Source organism: Amblyomma americanum, unplaced genomic scaffold (genome assembly GCF_052857255.1).
Source record: "Amblyomma americanum isolate KBUSLIRL-KWMA unplaced genomic scaffold, ASM5285725v1 scaffold_13, whole genome shotgun sequence".
NCBI classification, from domain to species: Eukaryota; Metazoa; Arthropoda; class Arachnida; order Ixodida; family Ixodidae; genus Amblyomma; species Amblyomma americanum.
The window spans coordinates 2375782-2396947 of record NW_027526485.1 but is presented as its reverse complement, the minus strand read 5'-3'; the positions used below and the strand labels follow the sequence as shown (position 1 = coordinate 2396947).

At 46.3% G+C, this 21166-nt stretch overlaps 1 protein-coding gene across 50 annotated transcripts in view; it reads left to right on the top strand.

Annotated features, from left to right (window-relative positions):
• LOC144111913 (uncharacterized) overlaps positions 1–21166 on the top strand; it is a 420777-nt gene that overhangs the window by 134883 nt on the left and 264728 nt on the right. For all 50 annotated transcript variants that reach the window (XM_077645003.1, XM_077644993.1, XM_077645002.1 and 47 more), the window contains 5 exons: positions 938–1178; positions 6658–6829; positions 11082–11177; positions 11528–12276; positions 14361–14644. In XM_077645003.1, coding sequence (XP_077501129.1) covers positions 938–1178; positions 6658–6829; positions 11082–11177; positions 11528–12276; positions 14361–14644 — 1542 coding nt within the window. The remainder of the gene's footprint in view (positions 1–937; positions 1179–6657; positions 6830–11081; positions 11178–11527; positions 12277–14360; positions 14645–21166) is intronic.

Below are 21166 nucleotides of genomic sequence, written 5' to 3'. Positions count from 1 at the left end.
TACCTTGTTTACAATTCTTTGGATAACAATTGCATTCAGCCAAACAAAAAAAGTATGATGCCGCTGTTTGGCTTAATGTTTACATAACGAAGCTTTGTGAATGATGTCATTAAGCATTGTAATTATATTGCGGCATGGGGTATCTGCTATCTTGCTGATGGAGTGACGTCAGCGGTTGATTATCGGAAGGCAAGGCGTAAGGCACTGCTGGTAAAACACAATAAAACTTTTCGCGAAATGGGCACAAGGTCTTGAGCTGCGACGTGAGCCATCCCTTCTGTGCTGCCTCCCGATGGCTGAAGACAAAGCGCTGCCTGTGGAATGTTGCCTGAGACGCCACATTTACTATGGCACTTAGCCCTCACTATCGCAAACCGAAAATGCCAAAATGAAACCACACCATTAGATGCCGTAGCACGGGGGCAGCGCTGTACAGTTGCATGGCCTGCTTTCAAGCCCGGTGTTTCTGTTGTTTGCTTTTTTTCTTCGTCCTTTGTGGCCTAGACTGATTGACTGCGATCGAAACAGATGCCGTGAAACAGCCGTGGCAGTGCACGCGTTCTACTACCCTCCACAATCTCTTATTATAGGGCTCTAAATCACTGACAGTCAGGTTCAGAGCAAGCTGTGCTGCACTTAGTCTTCTGGCCTGCGCCTCAACGGTGGCGCATTGATTTTATTCAAGGCCTAACATTATCCTTTGCGGATATTTGCCAAGGGCATGATAATGCCTTTTGGGAATGTTTCGCTGCATGTTTAGATGAGCAGGAAATTTGCAATTACTGAATGAAATAGCAAACGCTATTCTTGAACTATAGTAAACTATTCGCACACCCATAGCCAGGGCTTTTTATGCTACATTAACTTGTCAATATTCATTCTGTGCCATTATTGATGACATCTTGGTGATTTGAATCCGACTTTATTTCTGTGCCAGCTTTGATGCAGCAGAATGCAATACAGCTGCATCTTCCTCCTGAGAACTTGGAGCTGCTTCCACCGGATGAGGTCGGCCGCCACCATGCCTCATTGCGCCACCGGCAGGGTGTGGCATCACCGGCTGCTGTGGGTGCAGGCCTGACGCTCCTCGATGCGCCCGAGATGCAACCCTGCGTCACCCTGGCTCCAGCAGCACCTCCCATTCCTCATGATCGGCCAGCTTCGCGTGCCAGCACGGGGTGAGTTCGCTAGGGTTGCTCAAAAAAGGAGCAATACTTGGAGCCCTAGTAAAGGCCAGTGGCACTTGGGTTGGAATGAAGGCGCTATGTATTTCACCTTCTTCAGTGTTTTGTTAGACTGTAAGAGAGACATAATCCTCAACAACAAGCAACCTGCTACATGAGGCTGGTTTGTGCTGCTTTGGAGCCAAGAAATGTTTGAATGCCCTGCTTCCTCTGCTATGTTTCCATTGCACATCGTCCCTACAATATTGTCTTATAGAAAAGGCTCTTAATGGGAGAGCATATTGTGTAATGCAACAAATATACTTGATGAAATCTTTTTCGCTGAAATGTGCCCAAAATTCGTACATATTGCAGGACCAAACTAAATGCGGTCCCTTTCCTTCCGAGAGGAATTGAAATCAAAATTGATGGGGCTACTTTTAGTGTCTCTTAAATTGTGTGTTACTGTCATCCCCTCTGTCTTTATTAACCCTTTGTGAGGCATGAAATTTAATAAAGTTTCAAATGCATACAATTGGTAAAATTGTACTCAGAATGACATGTGTACCACTGTCTCGAGAGCTTAAAAGTGCTACATATTCGTACTTTTGATGCATAAAAAAAATTGCATTAGAAGTGGAAAGTGCTCCAGAATGACTAGGGCCCCCTTTTTTCCTGCGAGTTTAGTGTTGGCAGGCACATTCTCATTTTTTGATACAATTGTTGTTACGGACATCAGTGGGAACTACTGAAGGATGGGAAGATGCCTACTGTAAAAACCTGCATATGATACGATGTCTAATTTGGGGATAGCAAAAATGGGAAAAAAAATTTTTCATCTACGTATAATGTGATTATGGAAGGGCAGTCAGCTCGAAGATGTTCCGGAAGTTGCAGAAGCCGAACGCCCTCTGATTATTTCTGTACGCTGGCGCGCCGGATACGACAAGTGTCAGGTACAGTGGCGCAACTGGCAGGTACACAAGTGCCACGCTTGAGTCCACTCGTGTCCTGTGCTGCGAGTATCACATGCGGTGACGTGCGTATCATAAGCGTGTCACTTCGGAAATGTCCGTCGGAGATTTGGCGATCGTCAACGCCAGGTGTACAGGTACCGTCGAGCGCGTTAGGTAATCCTGAAATAACAACCAGCGAGTTCCTCGGCAATGCTGGCCCAAGCGTCCGCGATCCGAATGCACAGCATGGTTGAAGAAGCCCGTGTCCGTCGGCAGTAACTGCATGCTCTTCCTACCTCATACAGACAATGTAGCAGCGCTTGACGTGGTGCTGATGCTCTGGGAACCTATGATTAGTACTTGCTTTTTAAAAGCAGCTGAGTGCTGCTTTCGTGGTTTGGATGTCGTGCGAGGTGCGATTGTCCTGGGCGTCGCGATGTCTGGTCAGCGTATTGAAGTGATGTCAAAATCAAAACTACTGACCTACGCCACCGCTAGATAGCGCCTCCTCTCGCTGGAAGCGTGATGGTGATGTCGCTCGATAATAGAGACGGAGTGGGTTTGTGCACCCGCTCCGAGTGCTCAGCGAGCAAGCGGGAGCGCTTCTGTGTGAAATGCTCAGACAGGAGCACGTGAGTGGAACGGCCTCTTGGTGCCGCTCCCGGGTGAGCCAAGCGGACTTCACAAAAGCTGCTGGTCTCACGCGGGTTTTGGCTGAAAATTGTTTGGATCTGCATATAATGCGAGGTGGAAATTTGACATGCTGAAATTTTGAAAAAAAAAAAAAGCCTCGTATTGCAGTCGATCCCAGATATATCGAACCCGGATATATCGAATTATTTCCTATATCGAACAGTTGTAAAATCCCCTTGGGAATCTCCTGCAAAAGTATTGCAGATTTGTATGCGTTTATCGAACTTCCGTGCACCCCGTATTTGATATATCGAACTCAGTGCCACATCGTGCCCCCACAAGTGCGCTTCTCCCAATACAAACCACCCTGGAGGTAGGCTTCTCCCATCGCTGTGCACCCCTGCAAATGGCTCCTCTTAATGGAATTCATGATCTTCCCAAAATCTCATCTCACACATGGCACTGGACTCCTTCGTGCGGAGCTGCGCAAGTCACGTGATGAGAACTTTGTAGGGTGTGAAAGGAAATGGGAAGGGCCATAGGGGCATGAAGGGGCTGGGAAACCATACTGGCTGCAGGCACCCGATTTCTGCATGCTGGTTGGCTGACTCTGCTGGCATCAGCTAGCTGTCGGCAACGTTTTGGCCATTTTGGCTGTCACTGCTGTCGGTGCTGCTTACGCATGTAACTGGCGTGGTACGGTGCAGTGGTCGTTCTTTTCGTTTTGTTCGTGAGGCCATTGTGAGTTTGCTTGTGACTGTGCGGTGCCATGCATTTTCTTTTCCCTTTGGTCGCGTGTTCAAGAGCCATGAACGCTAAAAAACGCAAGAATTTAGACTTGGCAACAAAGGCGGACATCATTTGATGGCGAGAAAAAGTCGTTGGTCGCTGATGCATTTGGAATTCTTCGCAACACGCTGAGTACAATCCTGAAGAACAATGCCGACGTGAAGCTGAAGGCAGCGCAATCCAGTTGCCCTGGAGTGTGTCGTATGCATGCTCCGACCTACGACAAGGTTGAGAAAGCGTTGTACGCCTGGTTTTTAGAGACACGTGCCAGAAACATCCCTGTCGACAGCCCAGAGCTTATGAAGAAAGTGAAATGGTTTGCTGTAGCCTTCGGAGAAGAGAGCTGCACTGGTGACATCGGTTGGCAGCAGCATTTTAAGAGTCGCTACAGCATCAGAAAGACCCTCTCGGGTGAAAGCGAGACAGGTGTCTGACACAAAAGACAGGCGCTGGATGCCTGGACAGCGAGTTTCGTGAGCTCTCTGCGTTCACAGCCACTGTCCCAGGTGGTGTAACAGCACAAGATTTTGTCAGGGCTGACAACGACGTGCAAGCCGTTGCAGATCATGCTGATGCTGACATTGTGGCTGACATCATAGATACCCAGGAAGCGGACCCGAGCAATGGCGAAGATTCAGGCGAAGAGACCCAGCCGCCTTGCACTGCGGCTGAACTTGCATCCACATTCAGCAACATTCGTCGTTGTTGTGGCGCAATGGAAGTCGCTGGACTTTCTCATTTGGAGCCATCAACAAGCTTGAGGACAGCTTAATTAACTTTATGGTGCAGAAGAAAAGGCAAGCTAAGCTCGCGGACTTTTGTCTTGAGAAATAAAGTGCGGTGGTCGTGGAGCTGTGCATTAGTTTTTTGTTGACTTTGAAGGAGCAAATTGGTAAGCTCCCACTTGTCACGATCCCGGGGAAATTGTCCAAGATGTACACAGTTTTTAAATAAGCATCTAATAGGTGTATTTTATATTTGGAATTATTGATATATCGAACTTTTTTGCAATTCCCTTTGAGAGTTGGATGTATCTGGGATCGACTGTATATGCAGGTTTTTATGGTAATTTACCTAATTTGCATAATAAAACACGAAGGGGAGTTTGAGACCCCAGGAAAATTAAAAAAGAGACGTTATTACAGTTATAGCGAAAGTCTAAACCGTTGAGGCCGACCATAGTCAAAGGAGGTCAGGTTTCTGCAAGAAGAAAGATTGGAGTTTGCAAGCGTGCCATTACATGGTCAAGGATGGCAAAGTGTACCTGAAAACTGCTCGAGAACTGAAATCCAGTGATCGAAACCTGGCACCATTTCTTCTGGACACCACTTTTTTTACATGGTGGGGCTTCTGATGTGAAAAATTGAGGATACTATATGAATGAATCAACCAATAAACAAACGAAGGGTAGGACAGGGGCAGAGTGTGCCAAGAATGAGGAGCTGGTGTTATTTCAGTGCCAATCGCTGCCATGGAGCTACCCTCTGCCCAGTGAGCCTTTATCTTCAAGGATGCCCCAGTTGGGCTGACTCCATCATTTGGCCTCATGTGGTCCAAGCAGGAAGGGCAGACAACAAGGCATGTTTACAAACGCCATAAAGTTAAAAACAAGGTTTGACACATGGGCAGCAATGGAGGAATTTACCCCTGCTTCGTGTAGCCAGATTGTGGTGGCACTCGCATGGTCTTGCTCATGGTGAATTTCTTGAGCACTTGGGAATGCATCAATGGCAGCTGCAGCTACTATCTGCCAGTCCTCTTCAGCAGTGGTTTTTCTTTCACGGAGCATCGACTCTTCTACCTGCATGGTAAAAACACTGTTGACAGTGGTCATTGAACGTGCCGTCAGCCTGAACATTTCTCTGAGACATCGTCCCCCCCTTCACAACAGCGCTCTGCTAATGTCAAATGGGGTGCCATTGTAGAGTGCCCAGGTCTGTTCAGTCAAATACAGTGCATTTGTCTTTTTATTGGCTGGTCTGACTGATTGTGAAATTAACCACCACCACGAGGTAGTGTCATCATGGATGGCCCAAGCGGGATAGGAAATAGCATCTCACCACCTAGTAACTGTCTGTCTAAAATGGCACGACCCACAGCCAAGCAGCTGCACAAAATATAGCTTCGCTCTAGCATGGCTCTTATCTCCCATCTCAAGTTTGCTTCCACTCACAGTTCTGCTCAGGTGTTGTAGTGCAAGAGCACCACTTAACACGGTTCCAACCAAGAATCTTGTGAGAAGCTTGACCTTGAGGGTGACCTTGGCTAACCTGGAGAAATAAAAAAATATTGATGAGACTGGGTTTCGAATCCGTGCCTGCACAAACAGATCAGCTTCACTGGCCACTGCACGAGAGTACTATCTATCGCCGCTAAACACAATTTCACACGTCTACTCAGTTTAACACCATTACAACCCTACCGCTTTTTTCAATCCACTTTTCATTGGAAATAAAATCTTGCCATTAACATGATTTCAGAAGCTAGATGAGAACGCCGTCGCACGACAGCATAAAATGTTGCAGTGTCCATGCCTTGTTTTGCATGCCTTTTTTCACTATAAATCTTCTCCTCTTGCAAGACAGAGTGCCAATACATTGCAGACTGTATCCCAACACCAATATTTTGAAAGTTAGAGAATTAATTTTTACTGAATAAATTTCCAGAACAAAAGAATACTGCTAAATTAGGTCACGTGACTGTCCTCTTGGTTATAGTATTTAGCTGGGGCACAGAGCAAACCACATTTATAATGGAAGAAAATTGCAGTCACAAACACATTAAACTGGGTGCACAAAAAGTTTTTAGTGGTGCGCGAATATTCGAAACTTGGAATAGTTTGTGAATAGTATTTCCTGTTCGATTCCCTGCTTGCTACACACTGTGGTAGCAGGCTGACTGTATCCCGCCTAAATTTTTAATGTTTTGATTACAGCCAGTCTTGATTTTTTTTGCCATGGATGAAATGGTGCATTGTCTGGCCACCAAGAAAACGAAATTTCAGACGCTTTTTGGCCAGGTTGCATTTTGTTCTAAAGAAGTATAGGGAGGTTGTAATTCTTCCCATGGTTTAGTGTGTCATTACTGCACCAGTGTTCTCTGCATGCCTCCACCAGGCCACAGGTGGCACCTGAGGCGACTGGTTGCGAGGAGGAGGAATCTGTGCCTGATGGGCACTGCCAGACTCCTGTCACAAGGATGGTGGCTCCCCCGTTGATGCGCCAGAGCCCATTGGGAAGAGAGGAGGGAACTGGAAGAAGCACTGCCGCACCAGCTCCTTCACTGAGGGTGAGCACTGCCATGCGCAAAATGCCAACAGGATTGGTTCATTTATTATGAGGGGTAATGTAGGAAGTTTTCTGAAATTTGAATAGCTGGTACAGCATAGACGGCTTGTAATGCATACCGCTGGAGTAGGGCAAATCCGCGTTATAAGCGGTACTGCACTGTAACCAAAACATAGTTTTTTCATGCATTCGCATTTTCAGAATGGCCCGCCTACCTTTCAAAGTGCGCCTGACAGTGCATCAGACGCACAACACTGCAATCACAAGCAACAAAGAAGTTATTTGATCTTTTTGTCGAAGCGTCGTAGTGAATGAAAGAACGTTATTTTAGCCTGGCACTGCGATTGAACGCGTTGCTAATGACGTCATCTTCAAAAACAGTGAAGCACTTCAGCGCCTGCTTGCCGAAGTTTCTCTGAGCGCAGTAAAGACGCAGTTTCTTGCAACAGTCGAGCACGTCTTTGCACGAAACTTCTGTTGCATTTTCACTCACTTTGTCGGGCTCATCCTCGGATAGAGGCTCTTCGCTACCGCGCACCACTGCCACGATGTCTTCATCCGAGGCGGCTACTTCACACGCAATGCCGTCGGGATCGGTGACGCTGAGCTTATCTCGTGCTGGTCCTTGAAACACTGAATATAACCGCTCAGTGGGCTGAAACCATCTTGCCCCAAAATGTTTGCGTGGCGCCTGACCCTACTGACTGGGTCCCAAAGCCCTTTGGGTCCCAAAGCCCTTTGGTCTTGGTGAAAAAGAAAGATGGCAGACTTAGGGTGTGCACGGACTCAATGGGCATATAAAGAGGTAGCACTGCGAGCTTCCCAGGCGTAAAGATATTGAGGCAGAATTGACCGGCGCTTGCTACTTTAGTATGAGGAAAACCAGCGAAAAGGACGCGTTCAACGACCGTATGAGGCAGCACCGCACTTCGCTGCAGCCAGGCAACGCAGCAAATCTTCCAAGACATTGCAACCACTGCAAAGACTGCACCCCTCTGTTCCATAATGTCAGCATCATCGGCCGCGGCAAAACACAGATAGAACGAGAAATCTTAGAAGCTTTTAAAATCAAGCAGTTAGGAACTGAATGCGTCAGCGACAGCTCTGTCAGGTTCACGGCAAAAGAATACACTTTCATGAATGGGACATAGGTTGCCACATGTTTCTTCGCTCGCTTAATCAGTTTTGTGTTTGCTGTTTTGATAGCGTTTGTGGTGCTCACGCGCATGTGCGCCCTGTTCTGATGTTGGCGAAGTAAAGAATTTTCAGTTGTGTTTCCAGCGTTGTCCTGTGTACTTCTCCTCCTTGTGAATGCGTCCTTTTCGCTGGTTTTCCTCATACCATGCACCAACTGGCCCAACAAGCTACGCTTCTTCAATACTTGCTACTTTAGCTGCCTAGACACAAATTCTGGATTTCACTAAGAACATCAAAAATATGCACTTTTGCCATCCCTTTCTGTAGATACCACTACTTGTGTGTACTGTTTGCCATCTCTACTCAGTTCTGGAATTTTTCACAAAATGCTGAGTCTATAAATGTTTGATGGGCTGCCAGTAGTGCATGTGTATATCGATGACACTCTTTTGTGGGAAGCTACGTGGAAAGAGCATGATGAATGGCTGATAGCAGTTTTAAAAGCCTCCAAGAGGGGAGGATTAACGTTCAGCGTCGGAAAATGCAAGTTTGGTTTAACTCAAGTGTATTTTCTTTGTGACATCATTGCAGAACGGGGCATTTCCCCGAACCGAAAGCAATTGCGCAGTTTGGTTCAAATGCCAACGCCGAAAACCAAAGCCGATGTTCAGCACATGTTAGGAGTGGTAAACTACTTTGGAAAATATGTGCCTCTTTTGTTAGACAGAACTGCGCTGCTGCGAGCACTTACCAAACCTCAAGTAGAGTCTTGAATGGACCGAAAACCATGCGAAAGAGTGGAAAAGCGTCACACAGGTACTCACAACAGTGCACGTGCTTGCAATATTTGACCCTAAAAAGGAAACTAAAATAACATGTGATGCATCCAAAGATGCTGTTGGCACGCCACTTTTGCAGGGTCACAGTGGTCACTGGCGGCCAGTGCCATATGCATCCCGGGTGCTACCACTATACGAGCAGTGTTACGCACAAATTGAAAAAGAGCCGTTGGGCATTTTGTTCGGCTGCGAGAAGTTTCACCAGTTTGTGTACGGACAGAGGATCATTAGACCGATCACAAACCACTTCTATCGATCACTTCTAAAGGAATTTGTGACAGGCCCCCAGAATTAGAGATTTTTTACTTCCGAGGTACGACTATGTGCTGCAGTATGTTCCAGGGAAGCACCTCGTCTTGGCGGGCATGCTGTCATTATTGACTCCTGACGGCAATGCTGGTGCCACAGAAGATGTTGAAGTTCACGCACTTGAGCTCTTGAAGTGCAAGGTCACGGAGGCAACACAGCAAGAACTGGTGAAGAAAACTGCTCGTGACTACTACTTGCAGGCTGTGATCATTAACTGGGCATCTTCTGCCACAGTGCGAGAGAGTCTGAGCTGAGGCCCTTCATCGCAAACCTTCTCCGGAGAGGAAGCTCACGAGCCCATCGGCGGGGGAAAATGGCGGTCCTCCTTGACTCCTTCTGTGCCAGAGGCCATGTAGGGGTGGTGTGTTGAACCTGGTGCCAAAATGCCACTCTTCTCTATCACCAACTCTTTAGTTTCATTTTTCATTTTGTAACGCGAGAAGGCTAAAATGATATTGAAGACATAGTCCGCTGATCAGCGATCATGGCATCAGTTTCGCCTTGCGCTCCTCAAAGGCAAAAGGCTATACCAAGCACTTTAGTTGGTTCTGATGCAGTGTCTTTTTTTTTAGAGCAGCAGTGGTGAGTTAGACTACGATGTGGAAGGATCGGATTTCAGTTCCGATAGCGAGACTTTGTCTTAGAGGCTCGGGACATTAGTGTGTGCTCATATGTGTTTCGTTTCACCATTCACGTTGTATTTTATGTGGTGCACTTGATTTGTAAATGATGAGAGTGGTTTTATTTGGTGCTTTAGATTCTTCACAACATATACTGCCAAGATATTTTACGAAATGTGCCAGCGGAATTTTTAGGTAGGTCATGCCCCCTTTCAGCCATGGAACCCATTCGCTACCAGCTGAAAAAAAAAGGGGAGAAAAGGGGGAACTGCAAGCTATGCTACAAAAAACAAGAACACAACTCAGAATGAGTGTAATGTGTAGCACATTCTAGATCTATCTCCACTTCACGTCCCCACATGCAACTGCTTTCTCTAGTGGCACAGCAATCGTACTCCCTGACTTGAAAGACCACGGAAAGTGCAGTGTATTATGTATGCAGCTGAAAATGACAAGAATAGTAGCTGAGAACATGTGCAAAGTTTTATATATTTCAGTTTTGTAGTAATCAACTTCTGGCTCAGTGCAGTGGCCTATTTTTTTTTTTGCTTGGATTGTTCTTTTTTGTGTGTGTTACCAGCATATTTAACCAATAATTTTTCAAAATGTTTGCAGACACAACTCTGGCGTTTTTTTTGCTTGGAAGTTTAACCAGTAAGCCTTAGCTTGACGCCTTGCAATGCACAGTGCATTTGACACTTCTTGAAGAGATAATTTTTAATTTAAAACATTCAAAATCAGCACTTTTTTCACGGTTAAGTTGAAGATCGGGCACGCATGACAATATGGGTGCACTAAAAAAATTATGAAGACCTGGCTAAGACAACTGCCAACAACCCTACACATTAAAATATTCTTACAGCGTCATTTTTTAAAAATTATGGCACAAGTTAGTTGAAACACCCTCTATATTAGCATCTTTATCTTTTTTGAAAAATTTACTTTCCGATACTGCAGTACACTAAAGGGGTTTTAGCAGGGCGGAAATACAACAGATCGGAACGTAAATGCAGGAAGCAAAGCAAAGCGAAGACAAAGTACAAAGACACTTGTCCCATCTTAATTTCTCAGTATTGGGCTACAAAGCCTGTTCCAAAATGCTCTTGGCCGATTCCCACTGCATTTGTCATACTACAAGGTGTTATGCGAGTAAATGTGGTGTCTTCAGAAACAGTGCCCTGCTAGAGGTTGGTTCATTAGTGTGGCAGAGGGTTTGCTGCTGTGGGGCTAGGAAGAGTTTATTGGTGGAGTAAAACGTGCTGTGTAAATCAAGTGTAGCCCACAGCATGTAGCATGGATAAATGATTAACTTTAAACCTTTTACTATGGCTAATGGGGTTGCTTGCAGGTAGCAACTGTACTTGCACCCAGCCCCCTGCTGGCAGACACGACACTTCCTGAGAGAACTGAGCCTTCTGGCAGCACTGATGGGGACCAGCCACAGGTATGCTTTTCTTGAGCATCTTTTTGGAGACCAAGATGTCTTGGCCATTGTGGAGTTATTGTGCTCGCTGGCTTGCCAGTTGGTCCTTTGATTGATGCTCTTGCATGTGCTTGAATTGGAAATGTATTTTTCTCCTTTAAAAATGCTCACTTCCCAGCAGTGCTGCAACACAGAACTGAAGTATGCTTGGAAGCAGGTGTCTAGTGGCTGTGTGTAAATTGTCAAGGCTTATGTTACATGCTGTTTGCTTAGGAGGATTTTAGCGTTAGCGATTTCCTATACGCTGCTGTCGGTTAAAGCGCTGGAGGTTTTCGCTAGCCGGTTCATCACGAGGCCACAATTTTTTACAGCCTGTTGTCACAGCAGCTCGTGCTGGGGAGGACAAGGAAGGCCTGCCAGTGCCACGGCCCAAGGCAACATCCACGCCCACTGGTCACTGTTCGGCTCATCACGAACCTCCTAATGTTAGTGTGGTTTTGGCACATGGGAAGCATGATTCAAAGGACCTTGGCGACAAGGGCAGTGAGTCACATACACGGCAAGAGGAGCCACGAGAAGGAAAGCAGGATGACAGGAACTCTAGGGACTTTCGGGATTCAAGGGATTTTAGGGAATCAAGAGATCCTGTGCACAGCAGGGATTATAGGGATTCTCGCGACGCAGGGCAAGCTAGGGGCCGAGGTAGTGATGGTGAAAGTCTCGATTGGAAGGGAAGCCAGGACAATTTTGAGCATGATAGCTCGCGGGTAGGCAGAGGAGATCTCAGGGATGACCAAGATCGGAAGAGGGACCGTTACTATGAGCGGGCAGATGATAGACGGGAGGCCTCAAAAGAAGATCGGGACGAATACAGGAAAGCGGGCAGAAAAATTGGTACGACCGAGGATCGCAAGAGGAAGGACGACTACTACGATGACAGGAGGGCTGACCAGCTTGAGGATCGCAGAGAAGATAGGCGGGAGGGCTTTAGGGATGACTACCGCAAGACTGACCGGAGAGGCGATCGTTACCACGACCGACGAGACCAGTGGAAGGGGCAGGAAAGTGATGACGAGTGGAAGGAGCGGCGGTCAGACCGCAGGAGTGACCGCTACAGCAGGTGAGAGTCTCTTGTCAAGTTCACTTCGATGGGTGCTGTTAAAGTCAGGATGGCAAAATGATGAATAGACTTGCTGACTGTTGGTCACTTACTCTGTTGAGTTTTATTCCAGAAAATCTGCAGTTACTGCTGCTCGGAATTCAAGCAAACATTTTTGCACTGAATGAGTACATATCCTAATAAGCCAGCTATTGGCTAGGTGCTATTATTCAGCTTTCTGAGGTGACATGAAAAATCTTTGCATTATTATTAATAATACTGTCATGAGTGATGACGGCAGTCGAGAAGAAAGTGAAAAAGGGCTTCCAAATGAAACTGTTTATTGAGCAGACCTGCGCCCACAAAGAACTGAATGACTCTGCAGCGGCGACAGACTGCCTGCTGCAATCGGCTGCGCCCAGTTTAAAGCTAGCAAGGAACCATCGAGATAAGGTGCCAAAATGTCTACAACAATCTGCAATCATTCATGGCAATACTGTGTTCTTATTGACTTGATTTGCACGTGAAGAGTGAAATCTCTCTCATTGCATGTTTCTGAGCCATGACGAACCAGCTTTGCTGTACCACTTGTTTCTTTTTGGCTTCAGTAAAGCCTCGTTAATTCCAAGTCATTGGTGTACTGGCGGGTGGCACGTCATTTCAGGAAGCATCTTGATTCTGCATTGCAGGCAAGCATCGTGACACAGTGCAATCCACTTATAACGATACTGACAAAACCGGAAAATCTGATCGTTATATATCTGGACCACAAGCAAAAAGAATGCATGTGGGTATTATACCCCCCACCAGAGCTCCTGTCAAGGGAGCTCTTGGCGTTCTGCCAAGTTCCCATCAAAAGATAAACATGTTATCGGTGCACAGCGCTGCCAAGGAAAGAAAAGCAAATGCTTAAAAAAAGAAAAATTCTCAACCGTTTCGGGTGGAAACTACGTTTGTGTGAGACAGCGTTGCAAGGCAGCGGCCAAGCAAGATCCTCCCTCCAGCGATTGTGACGATGGTAGTGCTTGGTCCCCAAGGACGTAGGTGACGCTTCCTCGTGGGTTTCGCCACGCAGGTCCGTTCCGGGCGTTTTTACGTGATACGCTTCAAAGTTTTTTTTATCAAATGCAGGCAAATTTTGGTGGTAAACACCTTCTGGGCGGCCAGAATCCTATTGTTGTATCCGTTTTTCGTCGCTAATTGCATCATCGTTATCTGTGGTTTATTTTTGCATTGGGGCAATGGGAGAATTGATAAATCTAAAGAGTTTGATGGTCGTTACAAGCAATATATCGTTATGAGTGGATTACACTGCAACCTGCGAGCACTGTGCTGCGTAACTGCCGGTTCTAGGCGGAGTCTCAACAAAGCGATGACACATAGCAAGTATGTTTGTACCACACGTCGTGAAATTTCTTCCAAGGATCAGAGCAGCTGCGTTTCTGCTGTGTGGCACAAGCACCGATTTTAAGGTGCATGTGGCCTCTATTTAATGCAGTGACTTGAGTGCACGCGCACACCTCGTTGACGCCAAAAGCGTGCGTTTCCTTAGTACCAACTCTCACGGGACGAATATGAGCAGTTTTGTATTGCACATGGAAGAAAAGATGTTACGAATGTTGATAGCCGTTGGAGCAGATGCATTAATACACAAATTACGTCCATTGTTCTCAGATCTCAGATTTCTTAGGTATCATGAAAATCATGCCACGATGCTGACTTGGAAACAGCAAGAGACCACCGCTTGCAGATCTTTCGAAATGAGTGTTGCTCATGCACTATCCAGTCCAATCTACAAGTGTGCTTATTCCGGTTTCACGGCAACCAAGTTTCGCTTCGGTGAAATTTTTTGCGGTCCTGTGCATTTCATTGTAGCGGGATTTGACTGTAAACCGTTGCATGTTTCCATTGCTAGAAGTTTCGTGAGTGCTTATTTTGTTGCCTGGCTGTAGGGTAGGTTGTCCCATGTGGGTTCAGGCAAACCTGTTCTCAGCTTTCTTTGTGCCGAATAGAGCAAGAGTGAGTGCCAGGTGCACACTTCCGTGTTTGGTGTCTGTGATTGGTGTGGAGGGCAAAATATCTGACAGAAAAGTGTGGCCACGCAGGCATGACTATCGCTATGATGACCGCCATAGCGACCGATATAGCGACCGTGGCCGACCATCGAGCCGGACCTCTCAAGATGCTTACCTGGATGAGTATGATCAGCGGGTAGGTGACCGAAGGGTACGGGACAATCACAACCGGCCATCGTCCAGGCATAGTGAATCTGACAGCTCTTCTCCAGACTCTCGGAGAGGCTATGGCACTGGCAAGCACCGCAAGTACCGAGAAGCTGACAGGGCACCGGGCGTCTACTATGACCACCAGAAGAGCTATGGAACAGCTGGTAAGGCTTACGTTGAAGTAACACGGTGGTTTGGGCTAGTTGGTTGCTATTCATAATGGAGACAAGTTTCGCAGCATGAATAAAACGCACACAGAAGACAAGGAACAAACAAGTGCAGCACAATCCTGTCTTGTTTGTTCCTTGTCTTGTGTGTGCGTTTTATTCATGCTGCGAAACTTGTCTCCATTATGGTAAGGCTTGGAGGGTATTTCTAAACCTAGGAAGGGGAAGCTGTTCGATGCCTGATGAGGCGGCACTTGAGTTGTGCTGCGCAAGTGGGAATAGCGACGCCGCATGTAACTGCACCTTCAGTTTCCCTAAAGTAGGGAACACAGGACGAAGAAAGCCAGGGAAATCTTGGAAGCACTAATCATTCAGTAGAGAGGCGAGAGTTGTGTCAGAAGGAAATAAGTTATCAGTTTGGCTTCTGCAAAGCATCTGCAGTGATTACACCTTTCTGTATCGGAGTTTGTGTTTTTGCATTTAGATGTTTTTCCAGCTATGCATTTCACTTCTGGCGGAATAAAAAACGAGTTGATAGTGCGTTGTGCCGTTGTGGTCTTTCTTCGTCCTGTGTTCCTGCGCTGTTTTCCCTTCATTAAGATGTACGAACTTGCCCAAGTAGCCGCCCTAATTCATTTTTCCAGTTTGTATCTGCCTGCCCGATACAAAATGTGCCTTACGCTCAAGTGACACTTGTGTCAAAAATTGCGCCACACCTGCTTGAGGTGAAAAGAAAAAAATAGAAAAAGTGTTTGTAATTCTGCGTGACCCTATCCTTGGCCACATTACCATCAGCTGGGCTGTAAACATTCTCACTAGTAGCCAGTGCTTCCTGCATGTTTGTCTGCAGTTCTGTTCTGTATGTGTTGTACTGCTCCTGGATGGGACGGCTGGAGCACTCATTCGCGATGGTTGTCACTTCATACCCAAGAAAGATGAGGAGGTTAGATACTATTGTTCGGAGGGAAACTTAACATATTTTCTGGTTTATAGGTTACACCTCCGTACTAGCCACACCCCCCTGCGAACGACAGTTTTTCAAAAGAAAATCGCACTTCAGCCACATCAGTGTAGAAGACTCACTTTCTCATTCAGTAAGCATTATAAAAACACGCTGAGGGTCTCTTCATAGGAGAGTGCGGCGAAAATACATGCTTGCAGTAGCTACAGTGTACAGATGATCATCAACAAGCGTGCCCTCTTCCCCTGGCCTGCCTTTTTTTTTTTTTGGCTTTATCTGCCGTAGCGCTGTTGCGGGTTTGTACCAGTCCCGGATCATTTTTCTGCTCATGCTCGCTGCTGCCTGGTTTCCATTCTCCAGCGTATATTCACTTCGCTTTGCAGGCTGCATCATGCTGAGCAAGGACAATGCACAACACACACAAACACACATGGATACGGCTCTAAAATGGAAACATTTGAGAATATGGCTGGACTTTATGTGGCGGCGGCAGCATTCAGTCCATTTGTGGTGGGATTATGCGATTCTACCCATAGGATAGTATTTTAAAAATGCATTTTAAGCATAGCTCCATCCGCATTCCGCTGCATGATCCGCTTCCATGGCGCATGCACAGATGGCCCCGAGGAATGCACACCTGGAATGCGCACGCACACCTGGCACAGCTGGGTCCCTGCGGCAGCAGGACGCAGATCATTTTGCGCAAAGACCTCAGTTTTTTTCTGTTTTGACATCGATTTTTTTTTTTCCATACCTAGTTATTGGGCACAGCAAAATATGGCATGTGGTAGCATGTCATTTTGGTAGCATGGCAGAGGAATCAGATGAGGATGAAACTTCGGAGCCAGCACCCATAAACGCGCCTGTAGCAATGAGCTACATAGAGAGCCTCAGACAGCTTGTCTATGCCAGGGGCCTCGGCGATAGCACGCTTCTGCGTTAAATAAACTGGAAACCTCCCTCATCGGATCTGCGCTGCAGAAACCGATGTCCATCATGGACTTTTTCGCAAGGAAAAAATTTCGTGTTTTGACAAGCAGCTGTCTTTAAAGCAGTGGTCCACTTACTACAAACTTGAGGATATAACGAATGGACGCCGCGTGACGCTCATGTTCATTATAAGCGGGCTCGACTGTATACCATTACTTAAACCATGACTTTTACACACACTAGAAAATACAGTACTGTAGATGTATTTGTTGTAAATGCAAGTTAATGACCTGAGAGCTTGACCTCTTATCCACATGTCGGGGCACATACCCAAAGTTCGTGATGAATGGCTGTATAGGATGGACACATGTGCTGAAAGCCATTTTGTCAGAGATTCGGGCTGGTACAGTCGCCGTCTGATTTTTAAGGGGCCATAATTTCACAAGTCTTCCTTGTTCAGGCAGCTTCATGGAACAGTTTGTGACACCATGCTACTACTGAGCACAAAAGGAATGAGGGAACAAGACAATGGCACGAAAATTTGGTTGGTGGCTATTTTGTGGTTGAGAGATTTTATTATGATATTTGACACCATTCATGACGTGCATTCATGTTGTGCTAAAATTCAAGTCTATATTTTGCCTGGTTTAATGACCTATATGTGATACTGCAAGTTGTAAAGCAACTTTTTCGTGGAGGAAAGCAGCTGTTTTCGTTCCAAATTGTTGACAGGGCTTTCTTTGAGGAAGGTTTTTGTGAAGAGGATCTTTGTGGAAGTTATAATAAGGCTACAGGGCAAGACCTAAGCAGCATCTGTGTAGATTTAAGGGGAGACGCTGGTCTTGAAATAAAAACATTTATTCTTAAAAATATCGTGCTAATATGCTAATTATATTGTTTTATTAGCATAGCAAGTATATATTTATTTTATTTATACACAGTACCTACAGCGCCCTCATTGGGGCATTATTGTAGGGGGGAAACATCATAAATAAGAACAAACATCTAGTACATAATAAATTAGGCAAATGATGCGGTCTACACAGAAAATACAATAAACCCATGCACACGGAAGCAAAAACAAACAAACAAACAAACAAAATAAAAACCATTGTAGAAAGGCAAACATACCCTAAACACACACATACACACAAAAAAAAGATACATTTTAAAATACAGCACTGCTTAAAACATAATACACTCGGACAAGAATTATTGCACTTATATTGACAGGTGGCTTTGCAAATCGGTCATATAAAAATGTTCAATTATGTCCAAGCACCATAATTATGAAATGTAGTTAGATGACATTACGGTTCACAAAATTTGTAGTGTTTGACTCAGCCAAAAAAAATGGCATAACTCCACAGTTTAGTACTTTGTGAATTAAATAGTATAAGATTAATTGAAATTGCACCACAGGAACAAAATTAAAATTTCCGTAAAGCTAGTCACGTTGGCAAAAAACACGCAACTGAGAAAATCGCATTTGAAGTGCGTGTGCCAGCCATTCGTGGGTTGTTGTTGTAGAGGCATCAAAAACAGCGGAATCCTGACGTTCCGAAAAAAATTCACAGCAGTGAGTAATACTTGGATGGGGTGAAGGGGCCCAGTTTTCAAACAAAACAAAGATGGTGGCTATCGGGGACGCAATCGTGGTAAGCAACGGGCGAGAAGTTCTGCCGTATTTCGCTCCGAAATCGCCATTTGCATTCTTCGTAGGTGCAAAATATATTTTTTAGCAATTGGAGGCTGAATTAGGCCTTTAAACTTTTTAGGCAGGTACTTCAGAGTGTATAGATCCCGAATATGCCATTTATGCAAAATTAAAATTTTTGCATTTTTTTTATCATTTCAAGATCTGTATCTCCCCTTAAAGAAGCTAAATCTTGAGGGTCTGTCCTTAATCTTTGCCTCCCGAGTTAATTTAAATCACGCGCTGCATGGACTTTGTCAGATTAAGTACAGTAAAACCTCGTTAATTTGGATTTCAAGGGAGTGTAAAAACGTCTGAATCTCCATTTATGCTCACAAAGATGGCAGTCTGGGCATGTTGGTGATTCATGATAGAAATGTACAGCGCAAATAAAGACGAGGACACAAGGAAGACGCATGGAACACACGAGTGCTGTGTTCCATGTGTCTTCCTTGTGTCCTCGTCTTTATTTGCGCTGTACATTTCCATCCATTTATGTATTTATTTGGTGAAAATCTGGGGAATGGTCATCTCCTTTACGAGCGTGCGACGCAATAGCAGTGAAGCTGCTTTGCGTGTGGCATTGTACAGTCTAGGTCAAAAGTCGCTGACCCTTGTTGCTAGTTCCGAACCATGCCGCGCTGTATGTGGCGCAGTTTGGAACTTGCAAGTTGGGTCAGAGGCGTTTAACTGCCCCGACTATATGTGAGAAGGGGGCTGCCGCGGTGGCTCAGTGGTTATGGCGCTCGGCTGCTGACCCGAAAGATGCGTGTTCGATCCCGGCCGCGGTGGTCGAATTTCGCCTCCATCGAAATTCTAGAGGCCCATGTACTGTGCGATGTCAGTGCACGTTAAGGAACCCCAGGCGGTCGAAATTTCCGGAGCCCTTCACTATGGCGCCCCTCGTAGCCGGAGTCGCTTTGGGACGTTAAACCCCATAAACCATATAAGTGAGAAGGCTTCACCGCACTGATGGCAAACAGCACGCGATGAGCACAAAAGTTTTGGCACGCTGGAAGTACGGAAGTACCACAGGAAGGATGTAAGTGAGGGAAGCATGCATTGGCACTGTACGGGCAAGACGCCTTCGGAAAATATCGGCGAAAGATAAGCGACAAGGCAGTCATTGCCGTGCGGCTCGGCTGATATCAGCAGCCAATAGCCGCCGTTCCTGCGGGCTCCAAAAATGAAACTGTGGCAGGCACATGTGCCTACTGACAGGGGCCTGCCGTGCCCTGGTCGTTGTGCGCACGTCAGAAGGGCATGGGAAATGATGCAATAAGTACCGTATATACACGATTGTAAGTCGACCCTTTTTTTTTGAAATTTAAAATTCCGAAGTGGGGGGGGGGGTCGACTTACAATCGAAACGAAACCTTGAACTGCCAATAAAAGCAAGAAAAACAATCTATCAGGGACGCTACTGCGATGTTAGAAGTTTTTGTTTGCTCTACGGCTCCAAGCGTAGCATTCAGGTATTCCACAGGCTTTTTGGCCAGGATTTTTCATTTCTTATTTTTACTGCGCACACCGTTACCCACCGCGATGGTTCAGTACTACTGAACAGGATACCCAGGTTAGAACCCGACAGCGGCGGCAGCGTTTCGATGGAAGCGAAACGCAAAGGCGCCCGTGTGCTGTGCGATGTCAGTACAGCAGGTTAAAGATCCCCAGGTGGTCGAAATTATTCGGGAGCTCATCACTACGGCACCTCGTTCTTCGTTTCTTCATTCACTCCCTCCTTTATCTCTTCCCTTACAACTGGGTTTCCGCGGATATTTGAGACAAATACTGCGCCACTTCCTTTCCCCAAAACCAATTTCATTTCATTTCACTCGCGGGAAGGGCCGCTGTTCCAATCGCGGAGTCTGCGCCAGCGTCCGAAAGGTGTGATTGTGCGAGTGAACGAAAAAGGCTTTATGACGGACGACTTAATTATTGATTGGTACCGTCGGGTGTGGCTTTTGAGGCCAGGGGCATCCCTCAAAAATCGCAATCCGAACCTCCTCGTGCTGGACTCATTTCGCGGCCACCTTATCGCGAAAGTGAAGGCAGAGCTCCGAAAAGAAGATACAGATATGCTGATGATTCCCGGCGGTCTGACGGGGCAGCTGCAGCTGCTAGACGTTGGCATTAACAAGCCATTCAAGGACTTGCTCCGGCGTGAGTACAACGAGTGGCTGGCGGCAGAAGGGCGGGAACTTACGCCAACGGGGCACGTGAAGAGAGCCTCCCTGGCGGCTGTGTGCGGGTGGGTGATTTTCGCTTGGGCGGCCGTTCCACGCGATGTCGTGGTGCGGTCATTTAGGAAGTGCGGGCTTTCCATGAAGGACGTTGTGCTGTGGGATCGCAGCGGCGACGACGAGGACGACGACAGCAGTACCACTGAAGATGACTCAAGTGAGGATGAATAGCCCATCTATGCAATAAATTTTCGTTTTTGAAGCGCTCCACCGGTGTTTTTTTTTCGGACATGCGATTGGGGGGGGGGTCGACATACATTCGAGTCGTTTTTTTTTTTTCGGTCATGCTATTTGGGGGGGTTGACTTACATTCGAGTCGACTTACAGTCGTGTAAATACGGTATGCAGCTCAGGCCAAAGGACGAATATTGAGACGCTCCCTTGTTGAGCGAGTCATACCTCGACACGCCACCTTGTTGGGGGCCCATCTGGATTAATCGATGCCAGCTCTGGGGCAACTGAATAAGCGAGCTTCCGATGCCATAGACTCATGAGCGTTTGGCGGGACTCCAGTGGAATTTCCAAATCAACAGGGGTCGAAATATTGTGGTTTTTCTGTATGTTGCAGATGGGGTCTTAAGAGCCGTAAGTGATGATGAAACATTGATATATGGGAAGGTTTTACATTTTTAAGTACTAAGTACTGCAGATGAAAAATAATTGTGCAAATACAGTGTGAAATTAAGTAC